The sequence below is a fragment of the Onychostruthus taczanowskii genome, unplaced genomic scaffold (genome assembly GCF_017590055.1).
Source record: "Onychostruthus taczanowskii isolate IOZ18803 unplaced genomic scaffold, ASM1759005v1 scaffold44, whole genome shotgun sequence".
NCBI lineage: Eukaryota > Metazoa > Chordata > Aves > Passeriformes > Passeridae > Onychostruthus > Onychostruthus taczanowskii.
In genome coordinates, this window is record NW_024501903.1 from 147322 (window position 1) to 165520 (window position 18199).

Sequence of the window (18199 nt, forward strand, 5' to 3'; positions counted from 1 at the left end):
CCCACCCTTTTCTTACAGAAGCACATGGGGGCTGTGGGGCTCCACTGTGCCCTGTGCTTTATCCATTGTCACAGGACAGCCCTGGCTTCTCTCTGGCACAGAGGCTGCCATGTGGCACCCCACTGCCAACACCTTGACACTTACAGTCACTACATATCTCAATATAATTTCATCCTTTAATGGGCCTCTTTAGAATTACATAAGAGGTTTTTGGAAGATCAACATTACCTTAAAAAATCCAGCTGCTTCAAAAGTCCTGACTTCTCCCTCTGTAAGGTTTCTGTCACCCAGTACACCTCCCTGTGGAAAAAAAAAAAAAAAAAAAGAGGGAAAAAAATTTGTTCTATCCATGGTAAGAACACTAAAACACTTCCCCCCAGGGGCCTCTACATTTGAGACCTCAGCTTCTTCAAAATTGTAGATTCTATTCTGCATGAATGGTTAATATTTTAAAGAAGTTTATTCAGTATAAGGCCCACAGTAGCAGAGCAGTACAAGTTAGCAGAGGAAGGAGTAGAGGTTCTTTTTTCAAAAAATATTGCTTTTTAATTTCTTCATTCAGAGAGTTTAATATATGTTGATACTGGCACTTGGAGCATTCAGAACAGAAACACTGCTAAAATATTTGTCAGTTATGGCCACTAAAAAACAGGTGACATTTTATCCAAAATTAGAGCTTATCCTGCTGCAGGAACCATATGTCAGGCTCTCACATCTACAATCCCTACAATTTCTTTTCAATTCCTGACACTTATGCAGCCATTTTAACACCATTTACTTTGATTTAACACGATTTGGTGTCTGGCCTTTATTGGTTTTTTCGCCTTTCAGTGAAGCCTCAAGTTCTTCCTGTGCACTGTCTGAACATTACACCTGCTTCAGTAGCTCAGGTCTTACCAGACTGACTCAGATGTTTAAAGCAACACTGCAGGTGCAGTTGAGTAGGGCTGAGCTCTAATTCCATAAACCACTATTGAATCCAAAGTGCTTTGTAAGTGCAGTAGTATTATTCAGCAGTCTGACCACTGGGCAGATTTCCTTTGTAGCTTTTAAACCAGATCATTCCATAGTCTTTGCTCTGGATCTGAAAAGAGAGGCCTCAAAGAGGAAACAAACCACCTTGAGGAGGAGTATTTCTACTGTCTACTTCCAAAACACACACCAAACATGCAAACCTAAAAATTCTAATCACGGTGGCCATTCTTTAATACTAATTTATCAACAAAATTCTTTATTTTTACGCTCAAGAAAAATTAAGGAAGTGACAACTTAATAGAGCTTGGCACAAATCTTAGGAGAAAAAGAATGTGACATTTGAACTAATGTTCTGCTCTATCCTGAAATATGTCAACCAGCAACAGCTCTGAATTATACAGTTCATTGCTGCAATGAACTGGGTCCATCTGTCATTCATGTGTTCTCCATTGGCAATAAGAGGCTTCTACAGATCCCTGAGCATTTTCTTTATAATAGACTTGAGTGAACATTTCTGCCAATTACAGCCTCAAGGCAGTGATTCTTCTGCTTTGTGCAGAAGGCTGGAGCAAGACAGGTAGCTTGAACTGTCACAAGTCATTTTTATCCCTCAAAATATGAACCATAAATATTTCTTCTTGAATTTTTTTTTCTTTTTTGGAGTCAGAATCTGAAACCTTCAACATTTGAACTGAAAACCCCAAAATCAGGGTTCTGAATTGCCATAAAGCTTTGTGGGAATTGGGATAAGCTAAATTTTATCTTGCTGGCCTTACTAGGCTTACTTTTGATGAAGGAGAAAAAGAAGATCTCAGGTATCTCAGTCAGAGTGCATTCTGAGAAGCAAGTTTCAGATAGACTCAGCTTTGAGGAGGATGAAGCATCATGTGCCACAACTGTAAGGCATTTCCATAGCGAATTCCACTGGTATCTCAAAACTAAGACACTACATGAATTTTTAATTCCAAATACCCTCAACCAGTGGCAGTGGGGAGAACACTGACATTTTGAACACATAGCAAAAGATTCCACAGAAGCCAGATAGGCTACAGAAAACATGCTGAATTACCTGGGGGAAAGCAGCTAGAACTGCACTCAGCTTTGCAGGTAGTTTCTGCTTTTGACACAAGCTTAAATCACAGCACTGGGTACCATGAGGGGGCTCACTGGCACAGCAAGCAAGTGCACAAGAACTGCTGCAGCTGGACACTTACATTTCCTTCTCCTCATGGAGCCTTGATGCCTCCTCCTGAAGCACCTGCAGCTGCTGTTGAGCCAGGCTTAGCTCACGGGATGTTCTCTCCAGGTCTCTCAGCAGCTCCTGGTTAGTCAGCTTCAGCTTGGTGTTCTCTACTTTGGTTTCTTCTTTGCCACTGAGGAGTTGTGTACACTGATGCTCTAACTGGGGTGGAAGAAAAGAGAACAGAAAACATGACACCTGACTCAGGAATCTTAGTTTTGAGGCTTTCAGTTTGGGTCTTAGAGGTTAGCTGAGCGGAGAGCTATTTCTATCAAAGCCAAAAAATGAATAAAACACATATGGTGCTCTTCCACTGCTCTTTGTAGAGACATCATTATGTTACACAAAAACAAAGCCATTCCATTCTATGACTGAATTTTATCCAGTACAAGAACACAGCAGTACAAACCATAAAGAAGGTGCTACACAGCAGATTAGCAGCATTAAGCTGATATTCACAACTGCTATTTTAGACCATTCTTCACAAAGACCAGGCCTACACAGAGTGATTCAGAGATCTACCTAAAAACTGTTAGATTTAAATCTGATAGCTGATAAACCTTCCCATCCCCAGCAATATGAGCAAGCAGCAACCTTTTTGCCACCTCAGACAGATCTGCCAAGAATTGTGAATTAGAGCCTTTTTATTCAGTTCTATATTCCCTCTCCAATGTACATCAAAGGAAAGATACAACTTCCCTGTAAAACAAGCAACAGCAGATGACAGTGGTTTCTGGTACATAAAGAAGTTTTACCTGCCTCTCCCTGGCTAACTGAGCAAATTCAGACAGCAGAGCAAAACTTTATATTAGGGAAAGCATTGCTGACCTTAAAATAGAAAAGTTTTATTTTGTTTTTTTTTTTGTTTTCCGCTGTATTCATTTTAAGGGATGTAAAACATACTTGGAGCATTACAATGACACCATTTCAATCTTCCAGATCTGAGACATAACAATGTCAGAACTCTCATTTTGCCCATCCCAACAAGCAGAGCTCACCCAACCAAAATCTGTCCTCACCCAGCTCTTCCAGTTCCTACCCTAGAACACTGCTGTTGTTGTAGTCCTGGTTTTGAACGAGGCCCAGGTTAAAAATAAGTGCAGAAAATAGTTTATAGCCCGGACTGTGAGAAGTCAGGAACACATGTGGAGTGGGAGCATTTAGCAGCAGCAGCAGCAGCAGCAGCAGCTTAATGTCTTAGCTGAACTGTAGCCTCAGCAGGCTCACATTTCCCATGGAACACTGGCTGGGCATTAGATTACTGCTGAACAAGGTTGGCTTACAGGGATAGGTTACGTCAGCTCCTGAATATTGCTTCTGCTCCTCAACAGAACGAAGTTACCCCTTCTAAGTAAAAGATGAGCTGTTTCAGGTACTTAAGACAAGATTCATCCAGAGGAGTGGCTTTGGGAGAAGCAAAAAGTGACCACACAAAGATGAACTTTCAAAAATCTAAGGAGCAAAAAGCTGCAGACAAAAACCCCACTTAGAGAACAGAATGGCCATCTGAAAACTTACACAGAGACTGTTCTGGATATGTAACACAATGGCAGCCAACATCAGCTCCCAGAATCATCTATACTGATGTTAGAAATACTTGCTATAAATCCTGGTGCTCACTCTTGTCAGAAAAATTATAATATAATGTCTAAAACCCAGAACACAACAAGAGGAGAAAGGATTGTTTCACAGCAATACAAAGCTCCCTTCTTTCACTTTACCCTTTGAGGGTACAATCCTTTGAGAAATGCCAAACACTACCTTTAAAGCATTCTTCCAAACAACTCCGAACACAGAGAAATAACTCACTAGGGGAATGCTCAGCTGGTAGTAGAATGGCATAGATCCTATAACTTCTAGCTGCTTACTGGGGCTGCAAATTGGTCCCTATGTTCATCTGGTAGATGGAAACTGCAGGGGAAAGACTCATGGCCCATAGACATGTTTAAGAAAATCTAAGTAGCAGAGAGAATTAACCCATTTCTACAGGTCAAGCACAGACATGGTAGCTGATGGTGCATTTTCTCTTTTTGACAAAGATGAGAGGAAAATCAAGTTCAAGCTGAATAAAGAACTGGGGTTATCAAATGCAAATGAGCTAGTGTTGAAGACATTTATTGGTGTCCCCACACATTGACCACTCTCTGTACAATCCTTTGTTCTTAGCAGCATCCTTTCTGTAGGTTTTTTTCCCCTCCCTATTTCTTTCAGTAGCATGTGAAAGATGTAAAATTTATACAGTGCCACAAGGCAGTTACAATCACTGGAATGCTACTGATGCATGTTTTTATGCATCTCATTCCCAATTCCAAGATTGCGCTCTTCAGTGGCTGTCTCAGCACAGAACCCAGCATTTTATGTGAGAAGTCCAGTAACAGTAACTGCCCTGCATTTCACCTGGTCCACACCTGCTTTCTTCTCTCACACAAGAGTCTGTGCCCTAGAGGTTATGCTGGACATCCTCTGTCCCCACTGCCTCCTCATGAGATGTTCCAACTGACATCCCTTGAGGAGCAATGCCAGCCAGACAACCCTCATAAGGGAAAATCCCTCTTGCTATGTCAGAGGAAACAACACAGAGCTCATCCAGTCTGAAATCTCATTTTCATATTTTTGTTAATGATTTCCAACACAAAAACAATTACATTGTATTTTAAATTTTAAAAAAAGACTTATTAATGAAGTTTGGAAAAAAGCATTTGTGTTGCTCCCAAGAGGTTCTCTCATACAACCAAGCATAGAGGTCATAATTAAATCAAGCTACCTTTACTGTATTCAAGAAGAGATTTAATTATCAAAGTATATTTTCATGCCAGAGGAGGAGGCAAAAGTGAAAGAGATCTCTGGGTAAGGCAAACATTAGACACCACTCATGGGTATCTCAGTGAATGAAAAGCAACACCAGAAAATGAGTGGGGACACAGTATTATAAAAGCAGATCTGAGTAAAGATGAGAATCATTTTCAGAGAGGATCATTAGAAATCAGAAAAATACATGTAGAAAACAGTGCCTCTAACTACAGTGAGTAAAGCACTCAAACAAATAGGCTAGGTTGGTATACCAGAAAAAAAAAAAACATCAAATACTGCATATCAGATTAACAAAGGGCCAATCAGCTGGTATAATGACAAAAGTTTCAGTTGTCATCAATCATCTGAATGAAATTATGCCATCTCAGCGTTAGAAATAGTGAATTCCATTCATCCAACACAGCTTCCTTTCCATAAAACCAAAATGGGATAGTTTAATATTTATGGTGTATGAAGAGTCTGTCTTTCAAATGCACTCTTGTTGTGATTCATGCAAATTCATAATGGAGAGGGGAAATGATAAATACTAGAAATTACAAATTTTAAAAACCCACAGTAACATTATTAATAATAAGCAATGTAGCGAACAGAAATGGAAAACATAAAATCAGATTAAAAAATGATACTAATAAAAATAGCACAGACATTGTTTTATGTTCTCCAAGATAGGCAATAGTAGACAATGGCATTGTAGACAACAATCATAAGATAAGACTTCCTGGTATTGTTGCCTATATTGATTGATTATACCAGGCTTAAAATTGAGTGAAAGCCTTTGAATAGCTTCTGTGGGTTTTATACCAAATTTAGAAAACACGTACTTGATTTAAAAAAACAAGAGTTTTTTATGGAATTACTGGTTGACAACCAAGTTTTAAACAGAGCTTTAAAGCAAAAACAAACAAACAAAGGAAAGTATTAAATGTAATCATTAGAAAATTAGAATAAGTAATTTCTTATACTTTCACATTTAGTTTCAGACTAAAAATGCCTGATCTGTATGCCTCCACAGATATATTCAAAGTATAGGTTATTCCATTACAGTGCTGCAATGTGGTACAGAGCCTGAATAAAACCATATATATTCTGATTCACAGTGGCACTGGACAAAGGTAATTAACACCAGGAAGCTGATTTCAACTGTGGAATAGATTTTTCGTTCAGTCCTGCATTCTTATCAGCTAAACTTCACAGAATAACAGAGTACCAGGTTGGAAGGGTAACTCAAGGTTTGTCTGTTCCAATCTTTTTTGGCAAAAATTCAGTTTAGCCAAGATGAGCCAGCATCCTACCCAGCTAAATCTTTAGTGTCCAATGCTGGGAAATCCACCACTTCCCCAGAAAGTTTATTCCAGTGGCTCATGGTTCTTATTGTGAAAAACCTTCTTCTTTTTGTCCACAAATTCATACTCTACAGAGGGAATTGTGTTTAGAGCATTCCGTGTCAGCCCTTTAAATGCCAGTGCTACCTCCTTTCCCTATTGCTAGTCTTTCCTGCAATGACCTTGGAGCCACTTTACAGCAAGTTCCCTGCTCCCCCAAGCAGGCCATGCATTTTAAAGCAAAACACCTCAGGTTTTATTATGGGAACTTGACAAGCTGTTACCAATGCAAGGGAAACATGCACTGCTATAATACTGTTATCACAGAGATATATCAGGACCAAGTTGTTCAGGAGGGAGCATTTTGAGTTCATAGTGCTGAATCAGTCCAAAACAAGTAAATGAGTGGCTGGTACAGGCTTTGAGCAGAGGTGTGCACTACAACAGCCAAATCATTGTTCCCTGCTCTTAAGTTGTCTGCATGTTAAGCCAGTTTGTAAAAGACTGAAGGCAGTGGAATTATGCTACATTTCCATAGAAATTAACCTAGTACCTGGGGAGAATACGCAATACATTATTTTATTCTCCATTTTACCACATAAAAGGAAAACTACAAGAACAACAGAGGGTCACAATTTGGCAGAACCACATTACACCAACTTGCAGTTTTGGAACCTAAAATAGTACCTAAAGAAAATCATATGAGCAAATAAGAGCCATCTATTTTTTAACTCCAAAGGATATCAGTTAGTACCCTTTTCTGTTTTTGAACCAACTGTTCCAGTTCTTGTTCTTTTGACAGCAGCTTGCGCTCCAGCTCTTGACTGTGGGACTGAAACCTCTCTGTGTCCTGCAAAATTCCAAGAGAAAATGGATTAACAGAACAGCACAATTGCATCACAGGAGAAGAAGAATGAATCGGGAATCAAGCTTTCCACAGTGAATATCACAAGACACAGGTAGTACTCAGTTTAGGGATGGCATGACTCACGAATCTCTAAATTATTGTAGTCCAGCAGCTTCCATGACTGTGGTTGCTAAAGAATGTGCTGATTGCACATGAGTAGGTATTGAGTAGGTATTGAGTAGGTATTGAGTCTAGAAAGTGGAGGCAGGCATCTCAGGCAGAAGGCTGAGGAGCTGAGCCAGTCTAGATCAATACAGCCAGAATGTATCCTCGTATTTCCAGCCACAGCAACTCAGGCTGATGTGAAAGAAACAGCAACTGCCACGCTTCAAATCCATCACTAACATCAGTTTTCACAGATGTTCCACTGGTATAAACAAGAAACTGGGGCTTCAAGCTCTGCCTTTCACTTATCAATTTTATTAACCTGTCCACTATCCTGGAGTCACTGGGAAACTCCCAGTCACTTTTGGGATTACTTCTTCTGACACTCCTCAGCTGACAAAAATTGTCAGCCCTCTCCTGAGTAAAATCAGGTTCCAAAAGTTCGTATCAGCTGAGAATCCGTCCTGTTTCTCCAAAATCAGGCTTTTACTCTCTAAGGTCCCGAGGAAAATATCTTTAAACAAAAATAAAAATTCCCTCATGACAGCAGTGGTTCTTACAAGTGTTTTCCCTTAAGCAGTACATGTAATGGGGTAATGAAATGCATGGTAACTGGCTCTTTCTGGGGAAGAATATATATGCAAGTGAAAAAACAGACTAACTGCCCCTTTTGTGTAACATTCAGTCAGCAGGGTATTAAGTATTGTAAATAGCTACAATTTGTACTTATTTGCATCTTACCAATTTCTTTAAATGTATTCTTCAAGAGCTGCTCTTCATTCAAGCCACAATAATTTCCCCTTTATATGGCATCAATGCATCTCTCCAGGCTATAAAGTCTTTGTAAGACTTTGCATTAGAGAAAGAATTTAACAGTCAGATCTCCCCGGATCTCAAATTAGTCATGCAAAGAAACAATACTTCATGAGTGTCTGGCAGCCCTTAGTGTGACTGCTGACTAAACTGTAAATAGCTTGAGTGGGAAGCTTTCATGAAAAAGCCTGAAAGAAATGGCTTAACCTCAAATATACAGCTAATTAGGAGATCCAACAATCATTGCTTATGGAAAAGTCTTTGTTGTTTGGGGATTTTCAGTACCACTGCAGTTGTGGACTATTAAGAACACATAAACTATTTGTTCCACAAAAGTGCTCTCAGGCAAAGTTGCAAATACTTTTTATCCTTCAGCTGGTATACAAACTTTATAAAGTTTTAGGTTTAAAGGTTTCGTCTCATCCACCACTAAAAACTGCCCTCAGCTTGGAATGGAAAAAAACTTGAAAATTTGAATCAGATTCATTACCCATTAAGGCAAGTGAAAAGAACTATTCCTTAGACAGCTGATAAGGCACTTTTTTGTTCTTTTTTCTCTTTCTTTTTCTTTTATTTTATTTTGGTTGCCAGGGAACAAAAAATAGTTGATATATTTGCATCACAAAAGGAAGCTTGAGATACATTTGATTATATTGTCTAGATATATTTATACATACTTGATTGAGAATGGAGGCAATAACCACTATTTTGGCAACTATTTCTATCATGTATTGCTGAAACCTTGTATTTGTTCCATTTATATGACTGATACCAAGACAACAAAAAGGGATGAGCCAATATCTCATGACTGACTGTCCCAGGCCACCCAGAGCAGCTGTGGAACCTCCAATATTTTAATACTCAAAACATAATTGCCCAAGTTCCTGAGCATCCTGAAGTAGCTAGGAAGTAACATGTCACCTGCCCACCTACAAGATTCTAAGGTGACTCTTTCTTGAAGCATGCTGGAAGTCCTTGTTAGTTTCCTAATTTTACTAGAAAAAGAGGAAAGAAGCAGGAAAGAAAAATCCAAAGACTACAGACACAGTAGAGGAGATTTAAAGACAACTTCCCAAGAAAAGGGAATTCATCTTCAGGTGTTTTGGAAGCACCATGGCAGTGACAAGATTCTGCCCCGTGTTTATTTTGCAAATAACCTGTAGTTGTTGCGCAAATTACCATCATTTGATTCATCTCTTGTTGTTATCCCCTCCCAAAAATCAGAGAATTCAACAGGATTGGTGCTGCTCTGAACAACCTCACGGAGCGTTTTTCCTGATTGTGACCAGAAGCTGGACCTAGAGTAGCACCAACAAGACATTGTTTGTAGTTCAAGTGACTTTCAAAAGAATGCCAGCTGTGCTGTATGTCAGCCACTGAGCATAGGACATCACAGCTCCTTCATCCAACAAGTCACGTTAAGCTTGAAGCTGCAGAGACTAAAAGTTTGAAACAGCAGCACAAAAGTAGCTGTGAGGTAAAAGATATTTTTTCTTCCTCTGTTGTGAAACACATTTTGTGGGCTTTAATTTCACACCCAGAACGAGTTTAAAACCACAGAAAAGGGGAGCAGGATCCACGGCCACTATAACAGAGACACTCACTTTCAAGAGAAACTGCTCTTTCTCCTTTTTGATTTGCTGTTCCATTTCCTCATAGAGGTGTTGAATTTCTTCATCATAAGCAGCAATTTTCCTAATAAGAGATAAAAATACACTGAGTGGCTCTTTGCAGCATTACTTCAACTCATGGCCCACATTACCAGCTAAGCTCCACATCTCTGCCTTAACACAAGACTCCAAAGAATGTTCTGGTGGCAAGGAAATAGAAATTTTTGTGCAGCAAAGCTCACAGATTTTTTTTTTTTTCTCTCATAGAAGTAAAGCTTCAGTAGCTCAAAAGCTAATATAAAGCTGATGTTTCCATATAAAGCAGCTGTTCATTTTGCAATTTTAATGATTGCTAGATCATAGGTATAAGGAAGAGTTTCCTAATGACAGTAGAAGATATCAGAACCTAAATTTGACAGTTAAAACTATTTTCATGGCAACTTCCTTTTTTTGCTGCTGGACTGCACTGTTGCCCATTCAAGGGTACTGAATGAGGTACTTCTGTCTATGACACATTAGCTAGAATGGAATTCTTGAAAGACCTTCTTGAAAGCAGCCTTACTGCCTCTCTAACTGCTTTGCTGAAATAAATTTGAAAAGCCCAGATGAAGAACAGAAATAAATATGCTGTGCACAACTACAGGAAGAAAAAAGAACAACCTTTAAAAAGTTCACCTTTTTCCAGTGGAATATTGCAATTAATATCACTGCAGTTTGATCCATGAAGGATTACATAAAGCAAATGTTTTGCTTGGAGAGAAAAAAGTTAACTGTTGACAGAGAATGAGATATCTGCTTTGTTCTGCTACTATTCTATTCTATTCTATGCTCATTAATCCAGACACTGAAAAGCAAAAATATCTTTGTATCAAACTCAGGGGACATCTCAGAATAATTTTTTTATAGTGATTATTAGGAACGTTATCTGACAGTACTGTATACTGCCTCCTATTCTTCCTGACATAGCTGTTCCTTGAGCAATTTGCATAATGCATCTGTCACAAATAAAGTACCAAATCTTCAAGGGCATTCACTTCAGCAAGAGCAAGACAAGGAACATGCAGTAGGAAAAAAAACCCAACATTTATTTTGTATCTTTTTTTTTTTTTAACCCAATACAGTACATATTCTATGTTTTCCCTTATTGAAGGCCTGGTTCACTTCTAATTTGAAACAAAGCCAATTTTAAAGAAAATCCAAAAACTTTGCCTAATCTAAGAGTGAGTAAAACCAAACAAGTAAACTCTGACTAGGTGAGAAAACCAGGCTCCAAAAGGGCCTCTGCCATGTGACTGCAACATTTCAAATAGAGAGTGCCAGAAAATCCAGAAGCCCTTTTTGCTGCCTTACTCCCCTTATACTGTAACGATGTGTCATGGTCTGATCTCAAATTATTTTCTTGAAACTAACAAAATGCTAATTTATTAAATTAGCGCTCATCAATAGAATCAAATTACACAAATTCATAGAGAAAAACAACTACTTAGAAAGACATGGCAGAGATGCTAGGACCATACACCTACTGTACTCAGGCAGTAAAATGTCACTTCGACCAGCACCAGACTGACTACTGAAAAGCCCTGTAACTTTGCAGAGGCAGAACACACTGCACAGCAGCCAGTGTTTCCATGGGAATCATGAAGATTTCCTGGGCTTCGGTGTGACAGGGAGAATAACTTTAGTCCTGTGTTTTAGCTTGCTGATTTTGGTATTTTTTAACTCTAATGTGCTTGGAAGCAAAGGATATGGTAGCACCATGAAGACTATATCCTGAAAGCACTACTGAATGTAGGAATCTTTTCAGTTGCCCTGGCACATAAGCACATGTCATTTCTACAGGCTGAATACCCTCCAAGCATTTCATTCATGGATTTCCATTCATATCTCTGATCAAATTAAACAGAAGGGGGAAATATTCCCTCATAATCAAAAATCTAACAATTATAAGTAAAATAACTAACAAGCAGAAGAAAAAAAAATTAGCTGGCAAACATTCCCCACATATATTCAGGAGAAAAAAAACCTGAATCAATAAGGATATATCATTTTTATGTGAAAAATGCAACATGTTTTTCTATTCCCTTAGATTACCGCTTCAAATTTTACTTAACACATAATTTTACAGTTTTGGTCATATTTGATAATTTAGTCTCTCCTTTCAGTAACACTGGAATAAACATATAGAGATGAAAGCAGATGAAATGTAGTGTGAGTTTACTAAGTTCAGATAACAGATTCAGGATGAACACACTTACAAGGGTTTAATTTCTGCCTATTCATGTAGCTGCAGTGTGAATTGTTTTGATTTCACAACTGCTGTCAGCGCAGTTTATCATAATGGTTCTTTCTCCTTAAAAAAATACAGTGATTTGTGCACAGTGTGAACTAATCTCCTGAGATGCTGATTCTCCTCATCTTCCACAAAGATGGATTCTGACACTCTCCCATGCTAAGTGAGAAGTCAGTTCATCCTTCCCTTCCCCTTTACCCTTCTGTTTATCTTGCCTGTTTAGAACTCTTGTTTGAAACAGAGTCTACATTTTTATTAGGTTTGTCCTTCAAATGCAAAGCACAGCAGCAGACAGAGCTAATGGCACTTAAAGATTTTATCTGCTATTAGAGGAAAAAGGTCTTTCTCATCTCTTTTAGCTTACTTCCTATCAGTCTTATTAAAAACCCCTTGGTTCTACTGCCAGGGATTTGAAGAATAACAAGGTCTGTCATATTCCACTCCAGCCTTTGCCTCCTCATTCAAGAGATACAACTTCTTAAAAGTAGCTCTCTCAGAATAGCTGCTCTATTCCTTTAACCACTGAGTTGCCATTCCCTGCACTTTTCCTCATCCTACTACACTCTTGCTGGGTTGCAGAGACCAGAACTTCCCACAGTGCACTCAGGACATGGGTGCACTAAGAGTCCATGTAGTGGCAAAAATATGCTTTGCCACATGCCCAGTACCCTCCCTGGCAGTACCCAGCACTTTACTGGGCCTTTCTGGCTGATTTTGGGAAGCTCTCTGCAATGCTCCCATGGGCTTTCTCTGGAATTGTAATAGCTCATCACAGAAGCATGATTTTATTTTATCTTCCTAATGTTAATCTCTGCTTTTTTTGGGTGCTCAATACATCACCCTATTACTTAAGAAAGAACTACTGCTATGTTTAAGAAGCCATCTAATTTTAAACTAGCACTTAAAATGAAACACGAATACCAAAAATCAAGGAGAACTAACCTACCCTGGCAAATAAATATCGTACCCACAAAATCACATTTAGTTTAGATTGAAAACCCCCTGGTTTTTTTTTCTTTTTTTCCCCTCTCTCTAGTTACATCAGTATTAACCTGGACATTCCCCATGTGTGCTGAATTTGCATGTTTGTGTATTGAGAATATATGTTCAGCCTCACTGCTGCCTGGACCTACAAACAGGAACAGCAGCAACCTACTGGATGTATTGAGCCAGAACAGGAGGAAACTCCTGGATCTCTCAGACCATAGGATTCGGGTTCAAGAATGAAAATACGCACATGCGAAAGGTCCAGAAGAAAAGACCAAAAAAAAAAAAGTAGAGAAAAACATCATGGGTGAAGAGCATAGATTTTTATGGCATAAAAATCCTAGCAAATGCACATGAAGCTTCTGAGGGCATCCAGGATAGAAGAGAAAGGAACAATTGAAGACAAAAGCACAGCCTACACCCAGGAAATGAGACAAAAGGCTGAGAGTAGACTGCCTTATTGCCTAATGACTCACAGAGGTGAGTCAGGAAGGAAAGACACAGGAAGGAAAGACAAAAGATCAAAATCATAGTCAATTTCCAAAGAGTGTTATTGTCACCAATCAAGAACAACCCAGTAGACATTATAGGTCCTCAAAACCCAGCATCCCTTCTCTTCTGTGACCCCTCAGTAAATCCTGGCCAGTCTCTGCAGATACATGCATCTTACTGCTAGTGAGTACGTGGGTATTAAAAAAAATTATTCCTCTCCCCTATATGGTGCTGTCTTGAGTTTTGTTGTGATTCATACATAGTTTAAAAGGAACAGGTTATTTATCCCCACTGTTGCTAGCAAAGATAACATTACTACTCTGATTCCTTCCAGCAATCGACTACAAACAAAACAATCAACGTGCTGAAATCAGTGGTGTTATCAGGAGCAACAAAAAGAAGAAATTAGCTAAAACATGTGTCTACTACAAAGGAATAAAAATCCAATGCACTTTCAAGGTAGAGATTTCACATCAGCCAGAAAAGATAATGCTAATGTACTCTCTGTACACCTCTGCACTGATCAGAGCTATTAAAGAGACACATTTATTCATCCAGCTCCCAAAAAAACACATAAAAATCCCCAAAAAGCCTCACAGAACAAACCTCTCACCACACATGGTAGTTAACAATCTCTAGACTAAAACAGACAGCAAAACTCTCTGTATGCTGTTTCCAGCTGCCTGAAGGCTAAAACCACACACAGAGACTTAGCAGAAAATGCTATTACTAATCTAAACCAATTGTCTTCAATGATCATACATTTTTAGGTTTTTTCCTTCTTCATAAGCCTTGACACATTCTCACAATAGTCAGGAGAGTGCTGAAAAAATGAAGTAAATTTTCAACAATATATTTGCCTTTATTGCTCAGTCTGTAAGGATCTGAAATTCAGAACTAACACTTTAAAATAAAATACAGTGGAACTTCAACTATACCTATAATTCTGCATTTTGTTAAGATTTAGCATCATAACTTTTCTCCCTCTAGATAACTACATATAAAAGTATGATCTATTAATTTTTAGTTCTTATACATATTTTTGTATGTGTATTTTATGTATTTGTTTATATTTACATTTTATACATTTTATATATAAAACAAATGTATGTTATTTACTGTATTTCGTAGCTTTGCTTTATATATATTTGTTAACTTACATTTTCACTAGTATCAGTGCTTTGTGCTGCTCTAACATCTTAAACCTCTTACGTCTCTGGCCAGCTAATCCAGGTTTATAGCTTTTCTGCACGCAATGCTTGCAAAGCACACAGACAATTTATCAGATTTACTGTTAAATACAACTTTCCTCTGGAATCAAACTGATTAACTAGATTGGAATCACTCAATATTGTCTTAAAACTTCAATGCAATAACAGCTATCTACAAAAGAATTTCAGTCAATAAAATCTTAACCAGAAGAGAAAAGCTAATTTAATTCAGCTCTGCCATATGAAAAGTTCTACAAGTAGTCTTAATGCCTGACAAAATTTTACATTATAGGAAATTTTACATTATAGTGAAGTCTTGTCCTTCATTCTCCACTGAAATACCTTGTTTATTTCAGAAGTTCAAATAGCAGGTGAAATAGCTGTAAAACTACACAAGCAGTCTAACAAAGAGAAGTACTAACTTTTTTAGAGCACATTCCAATTCATTCTTCTCATTATCTGCTTCTTGGAGCTGGGAAAAAATTCTGACCAGGAACTCTTCAAAATTGGAAAGTAAATGAGGTTCTTCTTTTCTTAGCTGCAACCAAAGTTGCTTCACATCAGTCTCACTGCAAGAAAACATCGTAAAGGATTCATTAAGAGAGAACATTTCCCAGGCTGCAGTAAATGCCCTTAGCACCCTTAGTAGATCGAGGCTTCAGGGCAACACTAGTCAGAACACAAAACTTATTAGAAACAACTTAAACTGTGCCAGATTTGAAAAGGATGAGGGGGTGGGAAATTAGGGAGATTTATTTTTTTAAAAATGCATTGCAACATCTGGCCATTCCTGACTGCACAATGGCACAGGAACTGCTTGTTTAGTGGGTGCCTTGCCAGACACTGTACCTAAACAGGAATGGGTAAGAAAGGAGACAGACGAGACACAGTGTGCCCTGCCATCACTTCTATTAGAAGTAAAGAAGTTTCCACAGATCTAGAGGGGAGGGGGCAGTGGAAAAGCTAATCAAAATCCTTCCCTCATAAGAAATGAATGAGATTCAGACTTCTAAGTAACAAAGATATGTTAACAAACTGCATTTGTACGGCAATCTGTAATTTTCGATACATTTTTCTTCCATGGTGATTCTGCTACAAAAAGCAGAACAAAACATCTTGAAATTTTGATTTAAAGATTTACCAAGATAATGTTGTGTTTCCAAATCTGTTCAGCAGACACTGACAGCTCTATTGTGAATGATAATGGGTTTCTAATACTTTGCCAATATTCTCCTGAACCACTTTGTTTCTTCCTGACTCACTCTCTTCCATGAGCATTGCAATCCTGAACCTAGCCAGTAAAGAGTGCTGTATTTAAAGGACAAAATGAGGATAAGGATAGAAAATGTGGGTGATAAATATCTCTTCATAATGAAAGACTTTCAGGATGGATGACAATGTACTGTCTCCTGGAACAGGCAGTCAGGGGAAGAGAAGGACAGATGAGCACTTTTGTCCATAGTAAGAATCACTGATGTATTTCTTAAATATTTGTATCACTTGTCTAGATTCTCTCCCATTTTTGCCCAATTTTTTTTTTGTTGTTCTACAGTATTTACTGTATTTACAGTATTCATTGTGATTGACCAATGAATGTGAGGCCAGCACACAAGAAGTTCTTTGAGCAGGTTTTATGCTCCATGTTTCAGAGTGATCCATCCTGGCCTTGGAAGAAGCAGCATTACCAGAGCAATCACAATATACAATTAGGCAAGAAGAGGAGGAAAAGCAGAAAAAGTGGAAAAAACTTCCCTATTATGGTGCACTTTAAACACAGGCCTTGCCAAAAACAGCAATCAACACACATTGATTGAAAATCAGTGACATCTGTGGATTACATGCTTGTAATTATCTATGTTCAGATCACATGGCAGAAAAACACGTTTCATGTGCCTGGAGTATAACAGCTTTGCTCTTGGAAACTTGGTCAAATGGCATTTTATCATGACAGCAAGAAAATTAGTTTTTAAAAGAATCTCTGTGGTTTTGAGCAGCTTTTGTCCTTGCCATCCATCTTGAATTCCATTAAAATCAAACCCAGAGGTGGATCATAAAGGGTCACACAACTGATTACTATTGTTGTGAGAACTCACTCATCCAAAACCTTCACAGCTCCAAGCCGATCCATGAGATTTGAGAACTGGAATTCTTCATCCTCTTCACCAGTCATGGTCTCTTCGTATCTAACTGGGCAGGCTGTTTCACCTTCTGATGGTTGCACCATGTCATTTTTCAAAGCAATCTGCTCCAAAAGAAATTGGCCTAAGAATTAGAAATTACACACATTAGCATTTTCAGAAATTATTATAAGAAGCAATGTCATACTAAACATACTAAAACTCAAATTTTATGGTAAATAAAAAAAAAGGATGGGGCATGCCAAGAGGATCCCTGAGTTCTATGGCTGGCTTTGTGCCCAGTTTAATATCTAATCTTCAGTAAATAACGCACCTCAAAATTCACAACCAATGAAAAAATTCATATCTCCATGCAAAAACATAAAAGGGCATAAATTGCAATAACAACTCTTCATAAATGTTGTGGTTTTCTTTCTTGATAAGTTTAAATAGATTAGGAACCTGAAATATCAGTACTGATAAAATGTTTATTAAATAAAATTTAACATTCTTTTTAGTGCATGACCAAAGACACACATTCAATTCCTATATAAATTGCATACAGGAAGCTACATTTTATTAACAGTGGTTGTATGGTGAGGATGCAGAAGTGAAATTGTCACATGAATAATCAATGCATTTGTACTTATTTGCCACAGACCAGATACATTCCATCAAATTCCAAATGTGCCATCTATTTTAACATCCACAAGTCAAAATTTTTTTGGGGGAGAGGATATTGTGATTTTATGCAGAGGATTTTTTTGTTATAGTCTAAGTTCCAGTAGAGAAATTTCTATAGATCCAAGGAAACAGAAACACTGGTGTGGTTTTATGTTTTTCTTAACTCCATCTTGCATTTTTTTCTCATAGCACCCAACAGAGCATGTTGGCAACAAAACAAGGGAAGGGAGTATGTTGCAAAGAGGGGTTACAGTAAATTTCAGATTTGCCACCATTTAGAAACAGAAACAGGACTCTCTCCTAGTAATTGGTGCAGCATGAGCTTTATCCTGACATTACTCTGCCTCTTCAAGCAGCTTTTATCTACTACAGCTTCTGCTTCTACCAGGAATGCCAACACCATCAGCTAGCCAAATGTAGGATTAGCTGGCCTGAAAAATACCAGTCAGCGCTGTGTAGCAGGTTAAGATGTACCACACTTCACACTGTCCATCTTGTCCTTTACGTGGTGTGGTCCATGTCCTTTGTGTGCCTGTGTGGGTGTCTTTGGGGTACCTGTTTAACTTTACTACCAGCTGAACCTGCAAACAGGGAAGCAGTGGTCACATCCACCTGGACCTCTGCACTGGGCTCCA

The 18199-nt window shown here is 38.4% G+C and overlaps 1 protein-coding gene across 1 annotated transcript in view; it reads right to left on the reverse strand.

Annotated features, from left to right (window-relative positions):
- CRACR2A (calcium release activated channel regulator 2A) overlaps nt 1–18199 on the reverse strand; it is a 51811-nt gene that overhangs the window by 18250 nt on the left and 15362 nt on the right. Inside the window, exons 4-9 of the mRNA XM_041414149.1 lie at nt 16857–17025; nt 15186–15332; nt 9778–9868; nt 7103–7198; nt 2190–2377; nt 229–300 (exon numbers count right to left, since the gene is read on the reverse strand). Coding sequence (XP_041270083.1) covers nt 229–300; nt 2190–2377; nt 7103–7198; nt 9778–9868; nt 15186–15332; nt 16857–17025 — 763 coding nt within the window. The remainder of the gene's footprint in view (nt 1–228; nt 301–2189; nt 2378–7102; nt 7199–9777; nt 9869–15185; nt 15333–16856; nt 17026–18199) is intronic.